Genomic DNA, 15,705 nt, shown 5'->3' with positions numbered 1-15,705 from the left:
TGCTGTCAGCCTGGATACCTACGTTTTCCTTGAGAACTATTTCTGCATTTCTACAATTTCCAATTTGGTAAGAATACGGGCCAGAAAGATGTCTTACTCCATGAAGGCTGAGAATATGGAGCTATAGAAAAGAGAAACATGTGACTCAATTCCTGTTCATTTCACCTTCCTGGGGCCAATATAATTCAGCCATGCCTAGAACCATTAGCAAAGACGGAAACTGCCATTCAGATGTCATTACTTATCTAAGAGCAAAACTTCCGTAATATGGAAGTTTTTGAAAGTTTTGGTTACTTTTTTTTTTAAGATTGATTTATTTAGGCATACAATACTTAGGTACAGGCCAGAGGTGCAGGGGCAGTGAGAGGATTCACCAGAGACAGAATGGGAAACAGAACAGGCAGATCAACGAAGTACACTGCTGAGGGGAGCAGTGGGCGGGTCAGGAGAGGTCTGCTGCGCCATGTGGATCACCTCCAGGGCTGGGGATCGAACTTGCACTGCAGAGGTTTTGGCCAGCTTCACAGTGTTGTGCTTTAACCTGCTGCACCACCAGGGAGGGCCCTTGGTTACATTCTTACAGCTAAAAACAGTCTTGATATATATTCAATATTCCAAAGCAAGTGGCTAGGACTATCTTCACAGGACTCACCAAAAGGTAGCAGGATCTACCTTATGACTATCTACCCTGGTTGCTTATCTATCTCTTGTGAATATGGAATGTTCTGGGGGTACAACTCCTCCCTACTCTAGCAGAGGAGAGTAAAGCTATCTGCATAGATGTAAAGTCTGCGAAACATCCCTGCAAAATCTGCTGCCTGCAGGTAAAGCCATTCTTTTCAATCTCCTACCGATAATCAAGACCCTGAAATTTAAATATTGGGTACCTAATATTTAGGTGTGTCTCTCTTTATTCCCATACCATAATGTTTTGATTACTATAATTTTTTTTAGTGTTAAAAGTGTGGGAGTGTAAAATCTTCATTTGTCTTATTTGTCAAGATTGCAACAACATGGATTGGAACTGGAGGAACTATGCTAAATGAAATAAATCAGAAGAAGTCAAATACTGTATAATCTCATTCATTTCTGGAATATAAAGAAACAAAGCAACCAAAATAAGCCTGGCAAAATTGAGATTCCCAGATAGGGAGGCTGGAGCTAGGGGAGGGAGCCCAGTGGACTGTGGTCCAGGAGTATGGGTGTTTTGTTTGTGAGTATCATGTGGTAACATATATCTGAAGAGGTGTGGGCATACTCCCCTAAATCATAGTGTGTAAATCAATGTTACCACCAAAAAAAAGAAAAAAAAATACGTATTATCCTGTTGAATACACACATACATACACAACATAGGAGCATGCACTTCTGTATCTCCATAGTGTGTCCTGTACATAGAGAGCATCAACATGTCCATAGGTTTAAACATCCCAGAATCAGAAGCCCTCTCTTAACTATACAAATTGGACTCAAATTCGAGATGGGTGCAATAGCTTTCAGAGCACAATCTGTCTACTTCTCAGGTTCAAGTCCTCACTTTTGCTGATGTAATAACCCTTTGTCTCACTATCTCTGAGGTGTTATTTCCAGTGAACATTCTGAAATCAGACATTTGAGAAGGTTGAGAGGAAAGTCAGCCAAGAGCTGTCTGAACAGCGGGGGTGTAATGATCTTTCCCCTCCGTGGCAAGAGGGATGAGAGGACCCTGCCTCCCCCTCCCACCCCCATATTTACTGAGAGTGACACTCAGGCATAGCGCAGCTCTGGGATCCAAGAGGCTTGCTGGTAGAGTCCCTGGGACAAACTGACTCAAGAGCACCGGGGTTCAGAAGCATCGTGCCGGGGTTCAGAAGCGTCCATGCACACAGAGCTGGAGTCTCCTGAATTTGGACGATTTGGAAGGCAGGAGGCTGCTGGCACCCCCTTGATGGCAGATGGAAGAAACAGGATGGTAGCGGCATGCTGGGGGTGCACTTATGTCCGTGGCTCCTACCCACACCCAAGCATCCTGGATGAACTCATCTGAAGCCCACAGAGGGTAGGCGCCTGCACTAGCAAGAGGCTCTAAGGAGACCAGGAGGGGGCAGGGCCTCAGGCTGGGGGTGGAGTTGGGGGAGGCTTATTGCAACATAGTAGCCAGAAATAGCACCCCATAAAAGATAAACCACATAAAAACGGCCTTCAGCCAGTGTTATCTGAAAGGGCAGTGTGATGAGGCCACAGTCACAACACCTCAACCCTCTACCTCTAACCTTGTCCTTCTGCCTAGACTCCAAAAGGAGCCATAAGCAGGTCAGGAACAAGGTAAAGAAGGAGAAGAGGCTATACCCCCTTTTCACTTCATGCTCTAATTCAGGTTGGGCCTGAGCTGGAAATGGAGTACAACTTTGCAATGGATATGAGAGTAGTTTTACACTAGACTGGATTTTCAGGACTAGAAGTGGTCAGAAGTTTTGGGATCCACCTGTGGTATTATTAAGGCTGGGGAAAGGGAGCTGATAGAAGGTAACAGAAGTAGCAACAGGAAAAAAAAAAGACTTCATGTTATGCCCCAAGTGTGTTTAGCCCTTCCCCCCCCAACCCCCCGTAAACTCACTGATGACTAATTACAGAGATTAGGACTTCAGAGGCAGAGACCAGGAGCAAAAGTCCAACTCTGACTTATGAGGCATCTCTGGTGAGTTGGGCCACTATTCATCCACATAAAAGTAGATTAACAATAACTACTTCCTGGGGCTTCTGTGAGGACTGGGAAGAACAGGCATAATGACCATTGTCAGCTGCATGGTGAACATACAATGTCTGTCCTCATAATAAAGCCATAACTATTGAATTATTGCAATATTGTCTGTGCTATTTCAAAATCTCACAAAATCCTACATTTTATCTTTCCTTAACAAACAGTCAAGGTCCACTGTGCCACTAACAAGCCTTTTCGCTTTTCTGATATCATCCTCATCATCTTAACATTTTTATTCAGCTTTTAATTTTTGAAAGATCTTGCATGTCTGTGACGCTGCTGGTCAGCCACAGAAATCCAGCAAACATGGAAGAGATTATCCGCTTTTCATAGATCACAGAGCATTGGTGGCGAGTGTTTCATCTGACACAGAAAACCAAAGCTCAGAGTGAGTAAGGGCTTTGCACAAGCCACACAGTTACCATGTCAAAAGAAAGAGTGGAGCGGGAGTCTTCTATTCGCAAATGGCCATGAACCCCAGGTCTTTACAGCTTACTGACATCTCTGGTTTTAACCCCCAATCATGGCTTGTTTTCCTGGTTATTTCCTTTCTCTCTGCCCATGGATAAACACAGCCATGATGGGATCTGAGCACGTGGTGGCCACTTGAGGATAAAGATGGGATGAGTAGAGAATTACTGTGAAGGTAATATAAATCATAAAAGGGACAGGGAGAGACTTTACTCATTTAATCAATGTTTGCTGCGATGGAGATATTATAAAACAGGGATTTTGAGACAGCTCAGAGCACTTTATGATAAAAATTATAAAATTAAGAATTAAAAAAAATCAAGTTGCTGTCTTGAAACTGTTGCAGATATAAGTTCCAGAAAATGCAATCTTTCCCTAGAATGTATTTAAAATAATAACAATAAAAAGAAAATGCATTTCTCATCAACAAAGGTTAGTGCACACGTTCCTGGCTATACACATGGATGAAAAATAGAAACCACCAAATCATTGTAGATTTAGGTTGTTATTAATAGAAAATGGAGTAAGACTTTGGAGACCCTAAAAATATTCAAGTGATGTCCTTTTAATAGACCATTAACTAGAGGCACTTTATCCCTGGCTGGGACTCAATCTAAGTAACTTCAAAACAGAACAAAACAAGTTCAAGTTCTCGGGTTTGGCTAATGTGAGGTCCTGAGTTTAATGACATCTTGTCATCCACTGTCATCCAGGATATGGATTTCCTATTATTGTGTGGGATAAAATGGCGAAGGTAGGATGCTAGCCAGCAGCTGTTCTAGTCAAAAGAGAAAGAAAGGACAACAAAGAGTGACCTGGATATGGATCGGATTTTATAAGATTAACAAACTGCCTTCAGTACGTGTCAGATAGGACTTTGATACATGGATTCCCTCATGGCCATAGTGGGAGCACAGTGGTGTGCCTGTTTCACTCAGGACAAACCTTCCATTAGGTCTAAGCATCAGCTGTCACCTGGCATCACTTAGAACCTGACTGTGTCTGCTTGTTACCAACCTGGTCTTTTGTGTAGGTTCTTGAGTTTGCAGTCCATGGATCAGAAAAATCCAGCCTCATACTTTTTATAAGGATTGGCCCATCATTTAAACACTTTTAAAGTCTAAAGTGCCTGGGGATTGGAAGATATTTCCCTGACCAAAGACATCATTTAGTAGTGGTAAGAATGTCAATTTAGCAAGTGGATATTGCTGAATGGACTTCCTTTCCTCTTGCTCTGCTCCCAAACTTGACCTCTGTATATTGACAGTTATTGACTGGCTATTAAAAGAAAGAGACAAAAAGTGCAACTACCTGCTTGAGAGATTGAATACTTCAAGAATCAGTTTTAACAAGTAATTTTTAACTTCAGAAATTCCATGCTGCCTGCCATGAGCCAGTATAGCAATATGAGATCACAAGACCCGTCCCAGGGGCTGGGAGACAAGTAGGTTCAGTGGATTTCTAGTGTATGACAAAAGGGGTCTCAGCACTAGAGGCAAGTGAGATCTCATATCACTAAGAGTGGCCCAGATCGCACGTAAAGGCTTACGTGCCGCCTCATGTGTCGCCTGGACCAGACCTTCCTTAATCTCCATTCCCTGCTTAGGTCAGTTGCTGCCTGTGCCGTCTTGATGGCCACAATGGAAACATGACAAGCCAGAGCAGCCTCTGCTCTGCTATTTAAGGGAAGGCTCTGCTCTCTGTGTTTGCAAAACAATACTCCACAACAAACATGTTTTCACAGGCCACCTCGGCCATCGGCCCTTGTCAGCAAAGCTGGAGGCAGGCAGCAGAGGCTGCTTCTGATGTCCCTTGTCAGCTAATCTTTGGTACTAACTCCTACTTCTCCTTCTTTGAGAGTGTGAACCAGATGTACTTTCAGATTTTAGTCACTTTGGTCTAATTTTCATTAATGTAGACCACTGACACATTTGAAATGTCCAATTCTAATCCCTAAATCATTACTCACAGCACTCCCTGGTGGAGCGTTATGACTCTCAAGGTCAAGATGCCCTGTCTCTTAACTAGCCCTGGGTCTGGCTTGGTTTTCTATTCCAATATTCATGAACAGGGTCTGAATGAGAAATGAAAGGAGCCAAACTGATTGCCTTTCCTCTCCATTAATTGATTGGGAATTTATTAGGCAGGAACCTACGGCTAAACATGGCAGGGAGCACCCAAGGGACAGAGAACAGTGTGCCAGGGATTTGCACCAACCCAGACCCACAACTCAAAGGTCTTAGAATTGTGAATCAGAGCAGTTCTGCTGGTGACCTTTGGAGGGTGGCCATGGTGCTCAGGCCTGGACTTAACTACTGATTCACAGGGCCCAGACCCTGGATTTCTCATGGCCTGCTCAGACCAATGGGAACGACATGAGTCCTATGGGCCATACACTTGAGAAGTTGCCAGGAGTTGGGAAAAGGAAGGGATGGGAATGTCTGACGGACATGGGTTTGCTTTTGGGGTGATGAAAATGCTTTGGAATTAAGTGGAAGGAGTGGCTGTCCAGCAGTGTAGTGAGCACGTATTGAAGGTTCACCTTAAAATCATTTTTTAATGCTCTGTAAATGTCGCCTCAATTAAAAAAAAAAATACCAGGAAAGTTTGCTATTACACTGATTTTTCTAATTTAGTTGTAAACTTCAGCTACGTAAAGCATTTTATGATTAATTTTTAACTAACTCTAGACAACCAGCATTCACAGCTCTGGCCAAAGAGAAAATCATACTTGAATCCTACGTGAGTATCTCAGATTCAGAAATTACTGGCAAACAGGAGCTCATTTCCCCTCCCAGATGGAAGCAGAAAAGGTTTAGAATGTCGGTTTCAGTATTTCCATCACATGATCAGTTACTTAATCACACCAAGATGAAATTCACTGCAAGGGCAAAGCACAGGAGACTTGAATCTGGCATGGTCCTTATTTTATTTAGTAAAATCAACATTATTTTTAATAGACTTTAGTGTCCAATAGGTAATTCATACATATGGTTAATTTTTTTTTTTATTTTCAAACCATAAAAATCTGACAGAAGAACTGGGACTATCAGGAGGAAGAGGTTAGGGAGAACAAAGTGAGGCAGGGCCCTAGTGACCTATGATGGCAATGGTGGGTGCCTGGGTGGTGAGTGTGGTGTGGGGACCTGTAGCTGAGGAGGTGTGATCCATTCTTACCTCAATTAAAAAAACTGTTTTCATATAGTAAAAGTAATTCCTTTTCTCCATCTCTCAGACACTCCCTCCTCCTTCCTGGCTGGGAGAAAACTCCTAACAACTTCTCAGATATCCTTCTGGGGCCCACCTACAGGAACAGGTAGTGAAGGTACACACAGCGACCCTTGCACAGCTAAATTGCTACTGTTACTGAAAGAGGAAAATTAAACTGGGCTTCAAGCATTAAAACTTGAGTTTTACTTATATGATGTTAGAAGCCTATTATGAAAGAGCCATATCTAGTAGAAGGAAAACAGCAAACAAAATGTCATTAACTTTCCATCCACCAAAAATACTTTTGTACCTACTTTCACTTTTTGCTGTCTAGCTGTACTAATTCCGTAAAAAGCAGGGAAAGGATCTTTCTAGAGCATTCTTCATCTTTCTAGAACACTGTTTACATCTGGTCATTATCCCTTTCTTCAAACCAAGGTAACTGAGGTTTCAATTAAGTGAATACTTTGGAATTTTTATTTCTTACTTAAAACTGCTACAGATACCAGTCTGAGGAATCTGAGTATCCATACTGTCTTTTGCATCATATGCTATCTCTCTACAAGAACCCCTGACTGCTAAGTAGGCTATTAAGTAAATTCTACACCTTACCCTGTAGGTACCCAATACAGTATCTGATTAGATCCAGCCCTAAATGCCCAGACAGGAGGTCTCTCTCTCTCACCTCATACTAGAAAGTTGGGGAACTATGTTCCCTGACACTTCTACTTAAAAACAAAACCAAAAACTTGTGATCCTGTCATCAAATTTAAAGCAGGGGCCTCCCTGGTAGCCTAGGGGTTAAGTCTCAGCCCTATGACCTCTAAGGCTTGAGTTCGATCCCCAGCCAGGGAACTGACCCACACAGGGCACAGCAGACCTCTCTTCTCACCTGCTGCTCCCCTCAGCAGTGTATTTCAGCAGATCCACCTGTTTTGTACCCCACTCTGTCTTTGGTGAATCATCTTACCCACCAATCCCTGCCCTTCACCCCAGTTCATCTACACATACACTAAAAAGCAGTACTAATGTTTTCTTGTTAGATAAAGAAAAAGGCTTATAAATAAGATGAAAGTCAGTTCAAGCATGCCAATCACTTCACTTCATACATAACCAAGCTCCTCCTTTGTAGTTAAAAATTAGAAAATCATGTTCATTTAAGCAGCAGTCAAAATTCAACATTCTGGGGGCTGGGATCGGATATTTAAAAGCTCTGCTGGGATAATCTTGGTCACTAAATGAACAGTCAGGCACTTACTATGTGTACGGCACTGTTCTAAGGAGAACCCACTCCCCCCAAAATAACAAAACAAAACAAAAAACCAGAACAGTCCTTTCTGTTAAATACTTCATAGTCTAGTCAGAGAGCCAAACACACAAAGAAGTAGCAGGGCTGGAAAGCAGTACCAGTGAGAATAGAAAAGCAAAGAACAGCTTTAGCCAGGACAATGTGAGCAAGCCACGTGACAAATATCCAAGGCTCTTGGCCTTTTGCGTGACACGTAAAAGAATCACTGATTTTTGAAACAAAGACATGTGAACACTTGCAATGGAAAGAATTTATGTCAAATTGTACATGTCAATAGCACCAACAGCAATATTCAGAAGCGTGTGCCCCAAAATATCTATAAAGGGGATCGCTTGGTGAAAAGACTTTAGGTGATTTTTATCTCCTTCTGTGTGGATCTCTGTGATGTCTGTATTATTTTACAATGATAGCTTAAACCCATTTGAAAGATTAGATTATAATTAATCCAGTTGAGAGAGCTGAATGGTTTTGATTGAATTTTCAGTGTGTTTATATAGGGTTTTATGTGTTAAACCTGGACAAAGACTATGGGGTCTTTATATTTAATGAGTTCATTATCTTGACAGTGGAGGTGGGCACATATATAAACAATTAAAATGCCATGGGGCATGTACTGATGCTTCTTCACCGTGACCAAAGTACCATTGGAATATAGTATGTACCTGTGCAATGAAGAATTTGGTACCTAGAAAGGATCCTTTTTGAATGAATGAATAACACTCTACATTTTTCTTTGAAGTGTTCTTTTTTTTAAAGATTTATTTGTGCATACAGAGGTGCAGGGGCAGCGAGAGGCTTTACCAGAGACAGAGTGGGGAGCAGAACAGGCAGATCTGAGGGGAGCAGTGGGCGGGTCAGGAGAGGTCTGCCGCGCCATGGGGGTCAGCTCCAGGGCAGGGATCGAACTCATGCTGAAGTGGATTTAGCTTCTTAGTGCTGCGCTTTAACCCGCTGTGCCACCAGGGAGGGCCTGAGGTGTTCTTTTTAATCACCTTCAACATCTCTTCTCACAGTCATCACCTCTACCCACCATTAATGGTGTCTCTAACCCTCACTGATCTCAAATCATTGATTTCACATATTACTGCCACCACTTCCACTTAATCTTTCCAGAACATGCATTTCATCAGGTTATCCTCTAGGTTAAAAATTATCCTTGGGATCTCTATAACTCCCCCCCCCACCCCCAAACTCTCTCTAAAAGTGACTATCACTGTCTTTCTAATTTCATGTCTCAGGACATGGAATAACAATGTCTTTGTTCTTTTGGGTTTCCCTCTGCACTGCTTTTACAAGTACCTTTTCCACATTCAAACTGTCCTCTCACACAGAAGCTCATTTAACCTCCATAACAGCAACTATTCCTCTGAAAGGAATATTTTCCAATTGTTAGACGAAGGCTATGAGATGCTGAGATATTACAAAATTCACTAAGGAAGTAAGACCAAGGTACAAATCCAGGCATTCTGAAACATGGTGCTCACATTCTTAATCATGATGTGAGCCTACTTCCTCCAATCCTTTCTTCTTCCTAAAGTCCCTCAGCTCAGCTCAAGGACTATTCTCATAGCTTCCTTAATGAGTAATAGTTCACATATAACACTTATCAAGTGTCAGGAATCTTTAAGCACTGTGCTTAGTTGAGTTCCTTACCAACCCCCGAGAAAGGAAATGTGTTCCATTATAAAGGCAATGGTACAGAAGCATAGAGAGGTTGAATGGCCTGGAAGCATGCAGAAATGGCACTGGTACCCGTCATCACTCTCCCCAGAACTGGCGCTTGTTAGCAGGGCCCTGCCATCTGTCCACCAGGGAAGATTCGAAAGGAGCGGAAGTTCTGATTTTGGAGGCCCTGCCGTGAAACACATCATCACAAGTCAAGTCTCAACTCTGGGCTCCAAGTGTCATTGTGTTCCACCTTTGCTGCTCCATGTATTAGCGGATAATATCAAGAGAGTGGGTAGAGATGGCTATCACCGCAGGGGAGTGAAAAGCACAGAGTTTTAGGACTCACGGACAGTCTCACAGAACAACTCAGAAATGGGTGTGTGAACAGTATGTACACATACTGTTATTGCGTCGTAAGTACAGAGTACTGATCTCATTGGGTTATTCATTGTGACCATCCATTTTGATGATGAGGAGATGGAAGATGGAGAAGAAAAGAGAAGCCAAGTTATTAGTTGGGACCTGACCACCCAGGAGTGTCAGACGCCAGGGTCACGACACAGTGGATCCACAGTACATATGTGAACTGCTATTCAGCACACACATCCCATTCCACTCCAAGTGGTTCTTTCAGAGAGAACATGATGATAAAAGAAAAATTATCTTGCCACTATTAAAATCTACCACACCAGAAAAGTAAAACTGAAAAATTCTTCCTCCCCCTTAAAAATGCACACATAACTCTTTATCTGAAATGATTTAAATTCAGTCCGAGCAGAGCATTTGCCCTGTACCTGTAGGAGTTCCAATTGTCGTTGGAATAATGACAATGCTGGTGGAAAGGGGTGCAGAGGAGATGGCTTGGATATAAGGGTGTGGGGGTGTTCACTGCACCGATCCAGCAAACCCACACCCAATCAGACACCAGTCAGACACCTCTGAGATGAAAGGGTGCTGGAGACAGCAGCCCACTCCTGCTAGGAGCCCGAAATAGACAAGGGCGTGTAGGAAACCACACTCCAACCCCGATTCCAAAGGCGAAGGCTGCCACACACAGATCCCCCCACATGGCTCCCAGCCCATGGGAATCCAGCTCCACTCAGTTACTAGCAGATACGTGATGAAGGGAATAAAATTAAGCTTTAGAGGAGTGTATGTAATCTTCTAGAAGTGCATGGAGTGTTCTGGACTGACATCTTTATTCTTAAAATGTAGATGAACCAGGCACAGGTCATTGGTCTTTTCATTAACAGCAAAATCAGTTTAATTAATGTCCATCACAACCCTGTGAGGTAATTTTTACTATTACTTCCATGTTAGGTAATGTTTATTGCTTACTGAATTCAAATTACATTAGACTGGATACAGCAACAGCTCTAAGTAATTCAGGAGCAATAATCTTTAATTGAGGTAATTTGTTTCTATGAGTAACTTCTTGATGGTTTCCTTTCACCAAGCCTGGCTACAACATGGAGACACTGGTGATCTGGAGGTAAGGCAGTCAGATAGATCTACAGCCATGTGGGTCGCAGCTCCAAAGATGGCACCCCTATCTTTACAAATCAGAGAGTGGAACCTACACTGTAAGACAAATAGCAGAGAGCTAGCAGGACACTGGTGGCAGGCAGCCCAGGTGTATTCCAGCTCACCAGTTCCTTTCTATATAATCTTGGCATATTATTTAACCTCTATTATCCTTTGTTTCTTCATCTGTGACAGGGGTTAGTGTTAGTACCAGTGTGATTAAATGTGTCAAGATTGGTAGACAAATTAGACTGCACCTATACAGCAAATCCCTTGTGGATGTTTAAAGAAAAAATATATAAAACTTCTAAGAATTGTCACAAGATGGAAGGGAGCACTGAGCAGTGTGCCACAGGATCACAAGCTCTCACCCTAAACCAGAACAATCGAGACAGGGCATTAGCTGAGAATTTGAAGCAGAAACTGCATTGTTACCAGTAAGTTCAAATAAAGATGATTCTGTGCAAATTGTCACTGTATAGTTAATTTTGCTCATTTGTCACTCTTCATCTCTTCCCTCCATCTCATATTGTCCTCGTCTACTCTCAGGAATGATAGCAAGCCAGCCACCAAATGTTAAATGAAAGTGTGGTTCAGAAGAGCAAACTTGTTTTCAAACCACATTCCAAAGGAAATAGAGGGCCTTGGTTCTCTGATATATTTCATCAACTCTGTAAACATTATCAAAGAAGAATTTCACATTTTTGCTTTTATTTAGGAAACTATGCCAAGTTAATTTGTTTTAAAAAATAAAAGTGGAAGTCATTTATCAAAAGGTTTTAAGGTATCAGGGAATTCTATAAGCACTGCAAATAGCAACCAAGTATTTTCTAACTATGCACCAATGAATTTCAGAAACTTGCTGAAAATTCCCTTGCATTGATATCTGTGTGCCTGCCTCATTTGGGTATTTTGCACATGTGTATCCATATATAAGAACTTTATTTTTTACAGATACCCACACCCACATTCCCCATAAGAGCTACTTGAAATAGGCAAGTGCTTGTGGAAAATAAAAATGTTAGGACCGAACAGCTAAACAGAAATGGGATTTCACCCACTGGGAACAAAGGAGAAAATAAGATTTGTTCCTTCACTGTGCACATAAGACAGAATTGTTAAATTTTGCATTGGAAATGTAATGGATTTGAATGTGATCCATTTCTACACTTAAAATTATTAGTTTTGTGCATAATGTCTGCCATATGAAAATAGAAAATATAGAAAAAGCAAAAAAATGTTTAATGATCACTAGAATAACCATTCTGGTTGAGTGATGGTGTGGAAACATGTTCCCAAATTGTATAAACAGAGAAGTCTGGAAGATTTTAAAAATATCCCACTGCTGGTGTTTAATGCAAACAATGAGGAATGTTCGATAAAACAAAACAGAGAGCCAACACCTGGATTCAAAAAAACCTGCCTTAGTTCCACCTGATTATTGGATCTCTTGATTGATCTTGATTTTCCCCCACCTATCAAGAGAGAGAGTTGGACCCAGGGACCCCAAAGAATTTGAGGAGATAGCCATTTCTATTACAGACCCATGGACATGATTCTCTGGTACAACCATCAGCCACTCCTGTGACATGAAATCGTCCTTTGTTAACTAGAGCAAAGCATTCTTCCAGAGTTCCTGGCAATATATCTTCAAGGCATACCCACCAAACAGCGGGATGACCTTCCCAATGAGCTGCTCTGGTGGGGTAGAGAAGAGCAGTAGAGGAGATGAACCCCTACTAGGGTCCTGAGCTGGGCCTTGCTTCAGGGATGCTGTCAGCAGGGTATATCAACCTACACACTAAAGGTCTGATGATTTGGAATAAGGTAGACAAGTACATTGATTTCCCAAGGCCAAAGTTCAATTTTCTTGCAAAGGCTTTGGTTAGAACATTCATATTTTTCACAGGTATAAGGATTCTTCTACTTTAACAGGAAGATCTGGACTCACTGTTAGAAACTGTGTGGAATTTTCCCAGAGCAGAAGTGATTTTGCTCATTCTTTTCGACAGAGACTGACACAGCTAAAAGGGGTTTATGCCAGGCTTCCCAAGAACTGGAAAAATAAAAAAAAAATCCTACTATCTAGAAAGGGCTGGAAGAAATTCATTGCTTGGTGCCCACAGCTCAGAATATACGTCAATGAAATGTCAAGTGATTTTGTGAATGTTATTTACTAGAAGAAATAGTGTGATTGGCCAGGATTTTTAATGGGGGGAAGTTGGTATCTTTTGGAACCCACAGGTCAGACAAGACCTTGTCTGAAGAATTATAAATCCCATGATGGAATACAGCTTGTTCCAACCCTTGCTTCAGAGCTCTACTTAGGGACCACCTTTAAGAGAGCTTGCTCTTGAGCGGCCCGTGTGAATGCATTCCCTCTACCCTGCTTTTGCTTTCTCTATTCTTCATACAATATACAATTTCACGTTGGCATGCAATTGCCCACCTGCTTCCATTAAAAAACAAGCTTCCAACCCTCCCTGGTGGCACAGCGGGGTAAAGCACAGCACTGTGAAGCTGTCACAGCCACTGTGGTGGGAGTTTGATCCCTGCCCAGAGGTGACCCACATGGCACAGCAGACCTCTCCTGTCTCACCACTACTCCCCTCAGCAGCGTACTTTGTCCACCTGCCTGTTCTGCTGCCCACTCTATAGTGAATCCTCTCATGGCCCCCGCACCTTTAGCCTGTGCCCCAGTTCTGTGTGTATAAATAAATAAATCTTAAAAAAAAAAGATAGAAAGCTTCCTTAAGATGCCAAATTTCTGTTCATACATCTTCAGGGTCAACAAAACACGTGGCAGGTGCTCAGCAACTTATGTTATGAATTAACGTCAGAAACCCTCCGGGTGAAGAGAGAAAATGTAAGAGCAATATGTAATAAAGAATAATTTAAGTATCAGTCACCACACCCCTGCCCCAGGCAAATGGGGACAGCTTTTTAGTACCCAGAAAATCACATCATCACTAGGAGCCTGTGACCACAGAGATGGGTGTTTCTAATGGAAAGTTTTATGCCTTTCTCCTCACGGACTGTCAAAGTGCAGTCTGATGTCAAGTCCTACTGGTGTTTTCTTGCAATAAGGGAGCTGCTTCCTGGCTCCTGGCCTGCTGCATGGCTTTTTGGTGAAGGCCTCTCTCCCTAAGCACATTCCACAGCTAAACATGCCTTGGGTTGCACTGCCCTAGGTGCTGGCTCTCACAAAGACAGCCTTCTCCTAGGTCACCTCTGGGTCAGAAGGACAGCTGTCAGCGGGGGCTGGGTACTTACTGCTGGAGCAGGAGGCTTCCCTGGGGCTGGAGGCCATCGGCTGTGCACAGAGCTGACACAGGCAGTCTCTCCCATTGAACGTGACTCGGTCTCCAGGTGGAAACGGGCGCCTGCGGACAGAAAGACAAAGCCCGCAAGGTCATTCCAGCCACCGCCTGCCTTCCCCTTCCTCCTCCTGCCTGCTGCCCTCCGGGGCCGGTTCGTTTCTTGGAGGGCCCCAGCCAACATGTCTGACATGTAGTCACCACCAAGCCAGCCAGCTGGATAGCATCCAGACAAATAAATGCACCTCATTTTGAGAAGAAGGATGAATGTGCTGCTTCCTCAAGCAACCAGATGGTAAAATGGACCCATTTACCTTTGCTCCTTAGTGGAGGGATGTTTCAACAAGTCACCTAGCAGGGCACACACGAAAACGTTCCAAAATGGAAACGCCTTCATGAAGATGCATTTTAAATCCCCTAGATTCCTATTCAAGCTGAAGGCCCTTCCCCAAGAGAAATGGCTACAGTGAAGCACTAACTACTTCAGCTCCCTGGGCCTGCATAGATGGCAGTGCAGCCGGGGAGACATTACTGTGGGCCTCTGAGGGATGAACTAGAACTTCCCGGTGCTGGTGAACCAGCCTCTTACAGACTTGAGAGCTAGGACAATGCCTGAAAAACCTGTTTAAAACTGAGTATTAGCTTCTTTCCAAAACGACAATAAAACTATCATCAAACACAGCACATTCTGCAAAAATAGTGTCTTCTGAGTGTTGTCAGTTTCTTCTACTTCAGCAGGCAGGCAGCCTTTCAGGACAGTTATTAATTAATGAACATAGGACAGTTCCCATTTCTTGCTTATTTGCAATTGGCCAACTTGATAACAATCCTCATCAAAATGAGTTTTCAAATGTGTGATTCTGCCCAGTAGGAAATGTAAAACTCTTGAGCAAAACATCCCCACACATTTGAGTCAGAGCAATTTCTGGAGAACAAATTCCAGCTTTTGGACAGGAGCTTTGCTTCCACAGCTGCTATCCTTCCTTTGAGTGGCTCTTTCACTGCTCCTGAGTTTTAATTCACTGTAATACACATGGCGGTGGTAAACTTGGACTTGAAACAGTTCTAAACATGTACTTGGTTTCTGACTTCAAGGACAATTTACACACTTTCACACCCCATTATGGGAATACTAAGGTGAGGAGTCTCCCCTTCTCTCATGATACTGGGTCACCTTCTGTCATTCAAGTAGGGTCCAGAGAGGTGAACTTGCCTGGACTGGCCAGCTACGGACACCAGGCCACAGGCAGGTCCAAGTCAGAACTGGTTTTAGTAACCCAAGTCATGCTCTGGTGGAATTAAGCAAAGTACTGCTTCACACTCAACACTGAAGCCTGAATGAGCTGCCAGGCTGCTTTGGGTATCAGGGTTTAGGGTCCATAAGCCCAGGTTCTTAGCCTCTGGTCATGGCCAGGACTAGGTAAGGCCAGCAGGAATCTGGGACTCAACACTGAAGGAGAACTCTC

At 42.9% G+C, this 15,705-nt stretch overlaps 1 protein-coding gene across 7 annotated transcripts in view; it reads right to left on the bottom strand.

Moving 5' to 3' along the window:
- ABLIM1 (actin binding LIM protein 1) overlaps positions 1-15,705 on the bottom strand; it is a 241,769-nt gene that overhangs the window by 87,196 nt on the left and 138,868 nt on the right. For all 7 annotated transcript variants that reach the window (XM_012723613.1, XM_012723611.1, XM_012723615.1 and 4 more), the window contains exon 4: positions 14,196-14,305. In XM_012723613.1, the coding sequence (XP_012579067.1) occupies positions 14,196-14,305 (110 nt within the window). The remainder of the gene's footprint in view (positions 1-14,195; positions 14,306-15,705) is intronic.

This window comes from Condylura cristata, unplaced genomic scaffold (assembly GCF_000260355.1).
Source record: "Condylura cristata isolate star-nosed mole 26May11 unplaced genomic scaffold, ConCri1.0 scaffold00011, whole genome shotgun sequence".
NCBI lineage: Eukaryota > Metazoa > Chordata > Mammalia > Eulipotyphla > Talpidae > Condylura > Condylura cristata.
Note: the sequence above shows the minus strand (reverse complement) of the source record. Positions and strands in the feature narration are given on the sequence as shown.